General features: G+C 43.1%; 1 protein-coding gene across 5 annotated transcripts in view; it reads right to left on the reverse strand.

Moving 5' to 3' along the window:
- Positions 1-12,956, reverse strand: part of LOC117420767 (eyes absent homolog 2-like) — a 36,811-nt gene that overhangs the window by 19,127 nt on the left and 4,728 nt on the right. For 2 of the 5 annotated variants that reach the window (XM_058990789.1, XM_058990787.1), the window contains exon 2: positions 1,942-2,066. The exons of 1 other annotated variant lie outside the window; for it this stretch is intronic. In XM_058990789.1, coding sequence (XP_058846772.1) covers positions 1,942-2,056 — 115 coding nt within the window. In that variant the 5' untranslated portion in view covers positions 2,057-2,066. Of the gene's footprint in view, positions 1-1,862; positions 2,067-3,097; positions 3,176-12,956 lie in introns of those variants that run through there. 2 more of the 5 variants (XM_058990788.1, XM_058990791.1) reach the window with 2 other exon arrangements.

A 12,956-nucleotide genomic window follows, 5' to 3' on the forward strand; every position in this document is an offset into this window, starting at 1 on the left:
AAATGGAAAATACGTTTTTTTAAGGTTTTGTTTTCCAACGGAGGGCCAGCGCTGGGTATACACGTTGGGGCTGTCACTGTGATGTGCTCTATAGAGACAGGGCTGGGTCTGTGATGTGCTCTATAGAGACAGGGCTGGGTCTGTGATGTGCTCTATAGAGACAGGGCTGGGTCTGTGATGTGCTCTATAGAGACAGGGCTGGGTCTGTGATGTGCTCTATAGAGACAGGGCTGGGTCTGTGATGTGCTCTATAGAGACAGGGCTGGGTCTGTGATGTGCTCTATAGAGACAGGGCTGGGTCTGTGATGTGCTCTATAGAGACAGGGATGGGTAATATGCCTTAGTCTATTAACATGCTGTGGACTGTGCTCAGCAGTGGAACTCGAATCCCCAAACAGTTAACAGTGAGGAATGCGCCGTTCTAATCTTGAGACCGAGGTTTATCTAAGAATGTGTCACTCCTGCCAAATCCAAGGTATTTGCAGAGTCTGAGAGACAATAGCTGGGTTTGTTATTTGTGGAAACGTGTCAGGTGACATGCTGTGCCAGTATTGTGTGCTTGTGTCCATTTCCTCAGACTGTGTGTCTCTGTTTTTACATGTTAAGAGTGTTTCACAAGCTAGATGGGATCGTCGCGAGGATGGGGCAAGCTGCCGACTTTGATACCTGTGAATTAAGTTCTCACGCATGACAGTTAAGGGACAGACAGTGCTAGCGGCATTCAGACCCAGTGCAGAAGGGGTTAAGGCAAGCTGCTCTACAGAGTTCCACCAATGCACCTTCATTCTCCCATCTCCCCAGCCCTGGCTCTGCAGAGCACGGATACTACCAATGTGGAGTCCAGTCGGTATTTGAATGAGGCTGTTGGCTAGAGGAGGACTCTGTCGTCTCAATCAGTAAGACGCAGTATCTTTCACGCCTATGTCATTAAAGTGAAGTTAAAGATATTCAAGCTAAATCAGCCATTACAAATCACACAGTCTTCAAACATTCCGGCAATCTTGTAATTGACGGCTTAACTCAAGTGGAAGCCTATACAATCTTCCTACGGGCTGAAGAATAATAATTAGGTACACCTGGGAAAGCTGCAAGCCGTCAAATAAATTACACTAAGAGACGTTTTTATTTTTTCAGTTAGGGTTAACCCTTCATGCTATTTAATCTCTCTCTCCAGTTCCCTTGTGCAAAGCATTTCCCTTCAGTCTGAGCTCCATGTGGCAGGCTTACAGAGCGAGCCTCCGCTGCTTTGAGTGGAATCGAAGGCTGAGGTCAGAGGTGCCCTTCCTGTTGGTGCTGCCCTGTTTTCACTGGCACCCCAATTTGAATAGGCCACACTCAGGTCAAGGACCCAAGACTTGGTGGAGCTCAGATAAAGCTAATCATTCAAGCCCTGCTCATCTACAGGCTCAGCCCCTGATGTTTCGCTGCAGTGCTGTTTGCACTCAGCTCTGTTGGAACCCTTCCACCCTGCTGACTCTGCTGCCCAGTGGAGAGGTGCCCTTGGTTATCTAAACCAGCCTTCCTATTGTCTGGCAGTGATTACAACATACTGTACCTTCTCTGTCTGTAAATGTACATTTGGGTGCATTTATTACTTGATTTCACATTGCTGTGGAAGAGAATGCAAATCTGATTTTATTACTGGTTTATTAGGGACCCTAATCCTAATCTTAAAACCACAACATTCACTTTTACTAAAACAAACAAACAAAAAATTAGTAATAATAATCTTGCAAGCACCATGTGTAAAGTTTGTCCCATTTCTTCTTTAAATAACTGGATTGTAGCAGTGTAGTAGCGTAGAGGTATTGAGAGTTACAGAACACGTTTTTTTAAAGCGCTTTTCTGATTTTGTTTCTTACCAATGTTTGGTGAAAAACTACAGACTCTGCACTGGTGCAACAGGAAGACAACAGAGCTCAACGGTTCGGGGGGGCTGACCTGGAGAGTGGTGTGGGTTCAGGGGGCGAGAGGGGGTCTCCCACTGACTCTGCTTCCAACCAGCCGGACCCTGGGAACTCGCACTCAGACTCTGAGCGATCACAAGATCTAGCATTTCCTTCAACCTGGAGACAGGAAGGCAAACAGGAGGTCAGGAAGGTCTCTGTCAACCAGCGCCGCTGCAAAATAGGAAACATTCTTTCCTAGAGCAAACAAATGGACAGTGCCACATGCTGGCAGCGCTGCAGGGGTTACACAGAGCAGACTGCACATTGCTGAGCAAAGCTGTTTTTAATAGGATGGATGTGCTTGAGAAATTATTCTCATTTTCAATATCAAAGTGCATGCTCTTCACGCATTATTATTTCACGTTCAGCTGGATGTTTAGAAGCACATAACAGTTTTCCATAGTAACTGTGCATGGCCATTTTGCATATGCTTTCAATGGATTCAGCATTTCTTTAAATTTATTACAATACAATGCTGTTAATTAGCACGTTTCCACTGAGACATTACTATGCTTTACAACCATCTATATGTTTTTACCATTGCATACTTCAGTAAACCTTTATAAAGGGGACTGACACCCTAAAACCAAATACCTTTATCATACAGTACCAGTATATACTCCCGTAAACATTCATTATGCTTCAAATCAAATAGCCCCTGCCCTAAATAACACAGTGCATTTCCCTAGTTCACACCCATCTTAACATCCTTCACTTACTATTTAGAGTAAGAAGCAAGAGCAAGAAGATACCTGCCTACTTCACCCAATCACAAACACAAACAGGAAGAGAGTCATGGCCAGTACTCAAGCACCACAGGTAGAACTGGCCACTGGCAGTGAGTAGAGACTCTGTGCTGCACACAATAGCATTTGTTCATGTGGCTTTACCCCAAACCAAATTCAAACAATGCCGTCTGCTTTCTATTTCCTGTTACTCCCGTAAGCTCCTTCCATGCACCCCAGACAGGTGGGTCTAGCTGTGCCCTATAATGTCAGACCCAATAGAAGAACAAACAGAAAGGGGTGAAGACTCACACAATAAAACATACTGCCAGTCAGGCTGCAGGGTGACACCCCCTTTGCACATACAATACCACAGTAGCACTTCTGTAAAAGTTAAAGGCTCACTGTCGGAAAGCTCCCTACCTTTGAAAAGTGTGTTGGTTTCAAGGGGCTCTGTTTAGTAAATCCAGCTGGTCCTGACTAAAGAATAGTCCTCACTGAAGCCAGCTCTGAACTGAAAGGGAGTCCCATTCTCCTCCCTGTCCCTACCCCCCTCCCTTTGAGGCCCTCTGGTTTGGGCACATGCTGTTGTCCTTTCCTAACCCCCCCCCCAGGCTACAACAGTCTGGCCTTCTGGCCCCGCACTGCTGTTTGATCACGGCCCTGAACTGGAGTGAGCAAGAGACGGAGAGAGATACAGAGAGTGAGCAGGGAGAGATGAAGCGGGGAAAGAGAGAGGGAGGGGGGGTTAAAGAGCCACACATACAGCATCAGCCACTCTGATCAATTACACTGACACAGGCAATATGATGTGCAAAGAGTGTAAAGAGATATCTGAAGAAAATGCCTGCAGTCGGAAGTTGCACACCTAGTATAGAGGGTAGTATTGGCTCTGCAGAGCAGAGCTATTCTCCAGGTTCCTGCTTTTGGCGTCAGACCTGGTAAGTGGTGACGATATAGAGTTTGTCTAGACAGCCTGGGGTGTTGAGTGTTTGAGCACAGGTAGCAGGGATCACCTGGACAGCCACCTGTATTTACAGTACAGAGCTCATCGCTTGGATTTTTCTGTATTGAAAGGTAACATGGAAGATGCTCCCAGAGACGTCTTCCTCTCTTTGTGGCTCTCTTTCTTGCAATGTAACTGTATTCAGATGCACGAAATTAACAGCAAGGGATAAACAGAGTTGACAGCTGGGGAGGGAGGACGGTGAAGGAGTGTCACAGGGGAGTGGATGAGGAACATATGGAGCCTGGAGCCCCCACCTACCTGGTTCAGCTTCCTGACTGCCTGGGGGAAAACACAGGGCAGACCCCACCCGAGAGGAGCCTGAACCTGCCATTAGTACCTCTGCAGAAGAGTTCTACAGGGGGTGCTTTCTGTGTGTATTTAAAACAGTGCGCCTGGGAGTCTTACTCCAGGCACACCTTGAATGCACAGGTGTACCTGAATCTACATACCTGAATCTAGGAGGTGAACCTATGGCCATCTTGAGACTTTACATTGAGTCATGTTCATTTATGGCACTACCCAACTGCTGTAGCTGTATAATGGTGCTATAATTGTGAATGAATTCAGGGCAGACAGCAGGTATACAGATGTTCAGTGCGGGCTTGCTCTAAACAGCCTCCATTTAAACTAATACTAGGATTACATGTTCATTGTACAGTAGCACCTCTGTCTTTACAGCAGCTTTTTAAAAAGCACCAAATAACAAAACAAACCGCATCAGTATAAAAGAGGTGAATTCTTTTTGCTGTTACATGCAGCGTTAGCATTGAAACAATTGCACAAGATCTACAGCTATGGTCAAACGTTTTGCATCACCTAGACTTTTAGGATTGAGACATAATTAGAAATATATATATATATGAACATCATTTAGATATTTTATTCAGCACCATGTAATCAAAGAAACTACAAAATTATATAGCAAAAGTCTACTGGAAGACATAATAGTAGTACAGTAGTATTTCATGTTAGATTTCGAAACGTCACATTTTTCAATTTTTGTCAGTTTTTCGTTACGCACATGTAAACTAGAAAGCGGTGTCATTCAATATGTTAAGGTGACATTATTCAGCTGGTTTCATTGGGCTTTATGAAGCACAATTAGTTAATTCTACAGGATGACGTAAAACCTTTGGCCACAGCTGTACCTGGAAAACAGGTAAGTCTTAAACTCTATCTCCTTTGCTCTGGGACTCGACACCACACAGCAAGCCTCCGGGCTCAAAACGTCTGTACCCTTTGAACCCTGCACATCATAAATAACAAGTGATTCATTATTATTAGCATCATTTTTTTCATAAAAGAATAATCGCAGCAGATGCTGACAGTGATTATGGGAGCAGTAATGGGCTGGTGAGATGATTTACACGCAGCGATTACCTCACTGTCCTGGGACTGCATTAGCAGGCAGCTGATTCATCCCCTGCTGGTGCCTTCAGATAGGATTGATATGTGCGGCTCGCTCCGGCTCTCCAACAGCAGCTGAGCAATAATGAGAAGGGTGTGCGTGCAGCAGAGCACGCTACTCACACAGAGCTGTCCCGCAGGGCAGCTCTCGGGGTATCTGTGTTCATTTCAGACCCTTGGTCTACGGGTACCGTACATGTCGTTAGCAGAATCATTTTATAGTCATTTTACTTGTGATTAACTACATTGTAGTTGGCCCAGTGTGTGTCAGAAACCCAACAGGGGACGGAGCAATTTTAGACCTGGCGTTCACAAACAACCAGCATTTCAAGCAAGGTCATCATCAGGTAATGGCAGTGTTACTACACTGCCTATGCAGCAGTTCTACATCAGGAAGCCAACATAAAGTACTGGGTATTAGACTACATAACAGAAAACTGTTGGATCTCAGAGCCAGCCAATGCAATACAGAATAAAACTACTAGGGGCATCCGAACTAGGAAAATGCATAACAGGTAAGTAATTAGAGGGAAACTATATTGAACTCAGTTAAACTTCAGAGGCTGCTCCATGTACCAATGATATCACGCAAACAGACTTTGGCACAAACCCCCCTTTCTGTGCCTCTCCCCCGCCCCAGTGCAGGTAGTGGTTACTTTACACTCAACAGCCGTTCGGGACAACAAGCCTCCCTTTATGAAGACTGTGGGCTCGCTCCACTGCGTGGTTGGAAGCAGTCTGGCCCCCTTCTCACCCCCTCCCCCAAAAGCAGTGCCTCGGGACAGAGGTCAGCGGGCAGGACAGCTGGGAGGTGGACCTCCACAAAGCAGCGGTAATGAGATTCGGGACCCTAGGGGGTTGGTCAGGTGCACTCAGCTCAGGTAGAACAGCTGGTTAATTGAGGCTACATCTGCAGGGTTAGTTATCTCTCTGTGCACGTGTGCCTGCTGACAAAGAGGTCTGTCCAGTCAGGCAGGGGTGATGAGAATTAGGTTCATTTATAAACTATAGGAAAGGGATGGACCTGTTATTTCTACCTGAGGGGTTACAGGCATACTTCACAGCATCTTTATTTTCCTAGAAGAGGGTTTAATAAAGCAATGGTTTGTTCTTAAGTATAAGAGGAAGTAAATATTCCAAATACTAATACAGTCCTGCCAAGTGAAGAAATGTTTTTCTCTTTCAGCTCTATTTCACACAGAAAAAATGTTGTGTATCGTGACATATCCTACGGCTACGGAGCAATCTGATTGGTTGTTAAGGTTGTGAGGGTGTAGAATATCCTATTTTCTGTATAATTCTCTAGTATTGCTTCTTCTGAGTTCATTATTTGTTGTATTACTCCAGCAGAAAATTATTCTGAAAAGGCCGATTCTTGGGGAAGCATATCAGTGTCACACAGGCTACAGTGCGCAATGCTAAACCTATGGACTTCAATGCACAGAGCAACATTAATAAGCTTCCCTGCCTCACTTCAGAAAATCAACACGACTACTGAGAAGCAAAATGTCAGTGATATGCAGTATCCTCTTAAACTGATTAAACACTTATTTTTGGAAGGTATCTGGGTAATGCTGTCTTGCTTCTATATTTTTGTAGTTGTATTGGCTTTAGTTTAATGACGACATGTTTGGTGCATTCGTTTAGCTTTTCCAGTGAAGCAGGAATTGCTGGGCTCTTCTTAAACACAGTCTTGCGTTCCCTGGCTCTCGCAGCACCTCTAAGTGCTTTGACAGAAGGCACATCTCCGTAGATCTGCAGTGTGTGTGTGTGGCTCACACAATTAGGAGCGCTGCAGAGACTTGTGTTGTGCAGGGAGACAGCTGCTGCCAAGCGTTAGGAGACGACAGATCTGGCTTGGGGAGGGGGGGGGGGGGGGTATGGAGCCTCAGGCCCCCTGGAGAGGTCCCCTGGGTCAGGATCTGCTGGCTCTTAGCCCTTTGCTCTAACCACGAGAGCAGACTTGCCTTCTATAACCTAATGTGTGTTTAGCACATATGCATAAACACTGGCCACTGCACTACAGGGCATTTCAGAGGTGTGGAACCACAGGCTGTAAGCTCAGTTAGACAGGATTCCCCCCCAATGTGCCTACTGTGTCTCTGAGCTGACCTCTCACGCAAACATATGCCATCATTTTGAGCTACAGATATAAGCAGAGTGCACAGTTTCCTAATAGTATTGTAACAAAAGAGTTTTCCTATTGTGGCACATCAGTTTGTCCCCCATGCTCATGGAAAGTGAGGTTGGTCTTCAAGGTCAACAAACCACATTCAGGACTGAAGGGAGTCGTATAAAGGACTGCTGTATTGTATTGTATGTTCTTGTCTCTGCTCTCCGTTTATGAGTCTCTCGGCACCATGACACAGAAGATCTGGTATCTCAGATCTGGCTCTTACAGGTTTAGCAAGTCTAAATGAATGAATTCAATTCTGTTGCCTACTTCTTGTAATCATCTGGAGGTATTCTTTTCCTTCCTTGAAAGTCATGTTACCTTCCATTGTTTTGTGGCCGTTGCTACTGCAAACAAGACAGAGCTGTAAAGTTAGCGTGTGTCTTTAGAAACTTCTTGTTTCAGTAAATACAATTGAACAATGAAACTTTTTAAGCAACTTGCTATTTTTTTTTTCTTTTGCTGGCCTAAAATTCTCATCCCCAACGGCTAAAACAAAATGGAAAGTTGCTAAAAACATTCCGTAGGTTGCTAAGACACTTATTACAACATTTTTTGCAAAACAGGAGAAGCTGCCCCAAGCTAAAAGACTGAGAGTGATGTCAATTAGCTTGGTGTTCAAGTTTGAAACCCTGCATGCAAGTCTTGCAAGCTTGTGTCCTCTGTGTGTAAATCAGTGCTGTTTCTGAAACCCCCAGACTGACGCATCCAGGCGGTGTGGGTAGTTTGCCCCAGGGCTGAGTGATCCAGGCTGGGAGGAGGGGGGAGGTACAGACAAGGACACTGCTGCTGTCCATCTGGCCAGGACTGTAAACCACAGGAACTGGCACCTAATTCAACTGTTGATTGACCGAGTGCTTACACTTATTACCCCTCCCAGACTCCTTGGAATCACCCACACACATTGGAAACTGCTGTAAACAAACAAACAAACAAGAAAAGCTGTCGTGATATGCTGCAACACATCTCTACATCTGTGCCACGGCTATACAGTTGCATCTATTGTCTCTGCTGTCAAGGTGTTACAGTACAGTAGTTAATCAATGTCACCAGCCCATTTCCAGGGGTTATTTTCCAACACGAGAGAAGCTATTTAATTACCCTCCCGAAACCTGAAGGTGTTATGCTTTACAAACAAGCTTGTGTTGACAGAGGACTGTCCCTGCAGGTTTCTGAGAGCTGGGATCACACCAGAGAACAGGTTGAGATTGCAAAGCTTGCCAGGGATAACAAGACAATGGGCAAATTCAGCAAATTCAAGTCTCAATAATGGGGTTTACCTAACCGAAGACCTTCTCTTCTGATCTGGGGAGATAACCCCCCAATTAAAGTAGACTAAACAAATGGCCGTAACTTCACAGTGACGATGGGTGCTGTTGACAGACAGTCAGTCGTAGAGCTGTCTGGCTTTCAGGAACACAGTGCACATAAGGTCTGTGTATGTGTAAAGGATTGCCAATGGAGCGTGCTTAAAAGAAAGTTTCATAACTAAATCTGTGTGCAGTGTTCTAGCGTGAGCCTTAGCAGGGTGCGCAGTAGTGCAGGAGCATTACAGATTACTAACGCGCCTCAGTTTATTCGAAACTCTGCATGACGGACTGTTAATTAGTTGAAGTACACCACAATGACCCTCTCTGACTGATCCTACAGCCTCTGTGACTGGGTCAAAAGACAAGAGTCAAATAAACTGCATCGGGCAGCCAGCTGATCAAGGGTCAGCTCCCTCTCTCCACTGACCTTCTGTCAGCCTTGACCAAAGTTGCCTCTAGTTTTTCAGTCATGTACACAACTGCACTGCTTTTGAGAATAACCTAATTGTAAGTTTAGTGAAGTACACCATGGAAACAGCACAGGACAGTGTGGTAACTACTGTCCTACAATTATACTGTAGTATGTACTGCAGTATGCTATGGGATTTAATGTAGTATTTTTACATATGGGTAAAGCACAGACTGGTATGGTGATGTACAGTTAAGCATGGTAAAGCATGGGGATAATCGTTGATAATCTTGATAAAATACGGTAGTATTGTATAAGAATGAGAATGGGAAAGAAACATGGGGCACTGCAAAATGTACCAGGGCAAAGAGGGGAACAAAAGTGAGAAGTCATGCAGGTATTAACGGCTGCCTTGCACATCCAGCCCAGTGCCACCAGGTCGATAGTGTTAGCTGTGTATCTCCATGTCCAATGAGCTAAGGTAGCAACAGCTGTGAAGTGCTGCTACTTACTAATCTGAAATAAGGATCTCTTTTTCAGACTGAGCTACTTAGCTGAACTGGGTAGATGCCAGCAAACAAAAAGCACCTTTGAATGGCCAGTCTTTCACAGTGACGGCCAACTCTAAACAAATGAAAGTCCCACTTGGTTACCCGAACGTAGCATATAAACCGTCACAGCAGACCTGGTAAATACTGTGTGGTGCAGCTGCACAATATATTAACCCTTCACCCTTTCTCAAAAGTGACCTGTGTCGCCAATAGGGCAGTACAGAGTGACAAGGATTTTGGAGAATTTAAAAATAACTGCCTTCATGGAAAAATAACTTAGAAAGCTTAAAAAATGGGTTACCCATTACTACCGCCTTTTCCCAATGCACACTTTGCTAAATATAAAGGAATCATCCTATACAAAATGAACATACTATATACAACATAAACATCACATACACAAAAATAACTTGTGCATATTTCTCTGTGTTTGAACATGAATTGCACCATATGCCTGAACAAAAAACAGCAGAAGAAAATATAGTAAAAAAAAAATGTAGGATTTTCAGAATCCATATATCTTTTTTTAAATTTCATATCTCAAAAACCATGTAACACACACAGTTTCTGCTACCGACAGTAATACAATATTTGTAGCTGTGAACCTCTTTTAAAATGGCAGTGGAGGGGTTAATAACGGCTGCCGAATACTGCACGTCAACGAGATAAAGCCAGGAAAAACTGTGCTTTCTGTGAAAATATTTATCATGCCAGAAACCTTTGGCTTCAGAAGACTCAGGAATGAATTCCTGTTTTTGTAAGGGGGGTGTCTACTACAGGATGTGGAATACTCCTCTGCAGCGTGCTCCCATACCCAATCCTCGCTCCAAACACACACAATTTATTGGGTTAAGTAATAGGAACTAATGAAAGGAGGGGGGTTGAGAAGGCTGGTGAATGGGGCCCCATCTCAAGTGTACATTAATCACAGGGAGCACTAAATCAAGTCTCCTTATAGAGGGTGTGCTTAAGGTGTTATAGCTTCAGCTGGGAATTAAACTGTCCTTATCAGGAGAAGCCTGATTTCTCCATCCATATCTATCCACCTATCTAGCTATCCTATTTGGGGTACCGCAGCACTTGTGAGAGAGACTGTTCATTAAAATCTCTTGAATAATTTTAAAGAGGAGATGATTTTCTATTCAGGGATACCAAGATATTTAGTGAGCAAGTAGTCTGAGTGAAGTTATCCTGGATAAAGCTCCCCATCCCCAGCTGTGCTGCTTTCCTAGAAAAAAGAGAACATTTCAAGGTACTACTCTGCTTGTGAGACGTCTTTAAAATATTTTGTATATTTTTAAAGAGCAGAGGGTGATCTATTCAGAGATCCTCAGGTATTTAGTAAGTAAGGGGTCTGAGTGAGGAAAAGTGGGCAATACAATCCCCAGCCCTAGTCTTGCTGTAAATCATTTGTTGTTTTCAAACTTTTGAATAATACCGTGTGTGTGTGTGTGCGTGCGTGCGTGTGCGTGTGTGTGTGTATACAGACATGCACACACATATTTCATCTTTCTCTCCTTCTCTCTTTTCCTCGCACACTATTTTTCCATTGTCTCTTAACCACAGACTCCTGAACCTGATGCAACATGTTTTTTTTTTCCTCTGAAAACACGCATGCTTTGTTCTAAAAGGAAATGCAACTCATAAAATGAAATATGCAATGACAAGGTTTTTTTTTTTAAATAACATTTAAGAGTCGTTGTTTTGTTTTGTTTTGTTTTTTCACAAAGCCACGGCTCATTATTGGTCTCTTTCTGGTGATCAAGCTGTTTGAACCTCACAGTAGCTTTCTCTCTCCCCCACACAAGCAGAACCTTGATCGATTCCATTCAGCAGCATCAGGTACAGGCAGGGGGTCATGTTATTGCCATTCCTTCAGTGCGGGGGACATTCCTCACGGCACCAGGAGAAACAATCACAGGTGACAATGTGGGTGTTAATGAAAAACAAACGCTTCAGTGATGTGTGTTTAATAAACTACAGGGTATTGTACTTTCCACATGTCCAAGATGATCTCAGATGTGATGTCATTTCAATTTGATCACACATGGAGAAAACAAAAGTACAAAGCAAACAAATGAACACAGCTCTGTTTCACTTCGAGGCCCCTTACAAACGTGAATTTACTGGAAAGACCCCTATGCTTGTTTATTTCATTTTTTTTCTAAGAATTTGATATTTATTAATGTTATTTATTTACATTTGTATAGCGCCTTTAACCAAGGCGCTTTACAAATTTAAACAAAATGGTACAATTGAGAAAAAATGGGTGAAGAAAGAATGTAATTTTATTGGGCTCGGGCGGGGAGAATATTGTATTGGGATGTGATATTTATTTTCTTGATTAAAATGAAATCCAGTGAATTCAGATGAAATATCCCTCTTCTAATCACTGCTGCCATTTCACAAGGTCATCGTGGGGTTTTTTTCTGTAAAATATGTTTTTTTTCTGCACTAGGTTTGCAGCTGTTCAGAACCCTGATCATGACAGAATATCCCTATCGGATTTCTAATAGAATGAACAGAAAGGGAAACAGTTTGCTTTCAAAGAGAGTTCTGGTTGTATGAACATGTTGTATATTCACGTACACGCACTATACTGCAGATATAGTTATTGCTCTCTCCTTCTGTACAGCACACATAGCCTCTCCTAATGACGCTTTGAAAATTAAACTAGATTTCCTTTGTCCTCTAAAATAAAATAAAAAACTAGATAAATCAAAATAATTTGAATATCTAATCCAAACCCAACGATACTACAGTGACGTCTTGGGATATTAAGACTATTCTGTATATTGTGAGATTCTCATAAAAGCATGCTGGTTGCTTGGAACTTAAATTCATAAATTCTGAAGCCCAGACGTAGTTTCTGGTACCCCTGCTCTCACAAATCTAGCACAGATATTACAGCCAGCGATTCCAGTAGAAATGCATTGCATGGTGATACTATTCCCTCAGCATCAGTAAATCTTACAGTTAATATATCCAGCTTACATAGCACTGTTCTGGCCTTCGCTGTGAACTTCCAAAGGAGATAGCCCCCGGTGAGCGGCTGACTCAACAGATTTTTAATGCTGGCTGTTGATTCCCCCTTTATAAATCAGTTTGAAAGCTATAGAGCCCAGGACAAAGACCCTACAGTGCTTAACCAAAAGGAGGTATTTGTTTTCAGTTACATGTTGGGGGGACATGCAATATTTTTTTTAAAAGATTACATTTACTACTACAAAATAAACATTGATATTATTTTTTATTAATGGCTCTTCTAGAATAAATGTTAAAGTCACGTATTAAAAAAAAAATTATACAATCATAGATTTGCTGCAGATGTTGCACATAGAAAATGTAGGAATGCAATTTATAGAGTTTCAAATGGCATGTTTTGTTTAAAAAGTATAAAAAAGCAATTACATTAATAAAAAA

The sequence above is a fragment of the Acipenser ruthenus genome, chromosome 18 (genome assembly GCF_902713425.1).
Source record: "Acipenser ruthenus chromosome 18, fAciRut3.2 maternal haplotype, whole genome shotgun sequence".
In the NCBI taxonomy this organism is placed as follows: Eukaryota; Metazoa; Chordata; class Actinopteri; order Acipenseriformes; family Acipenseridae; genus Acipenser; species Acipenser ruthenus.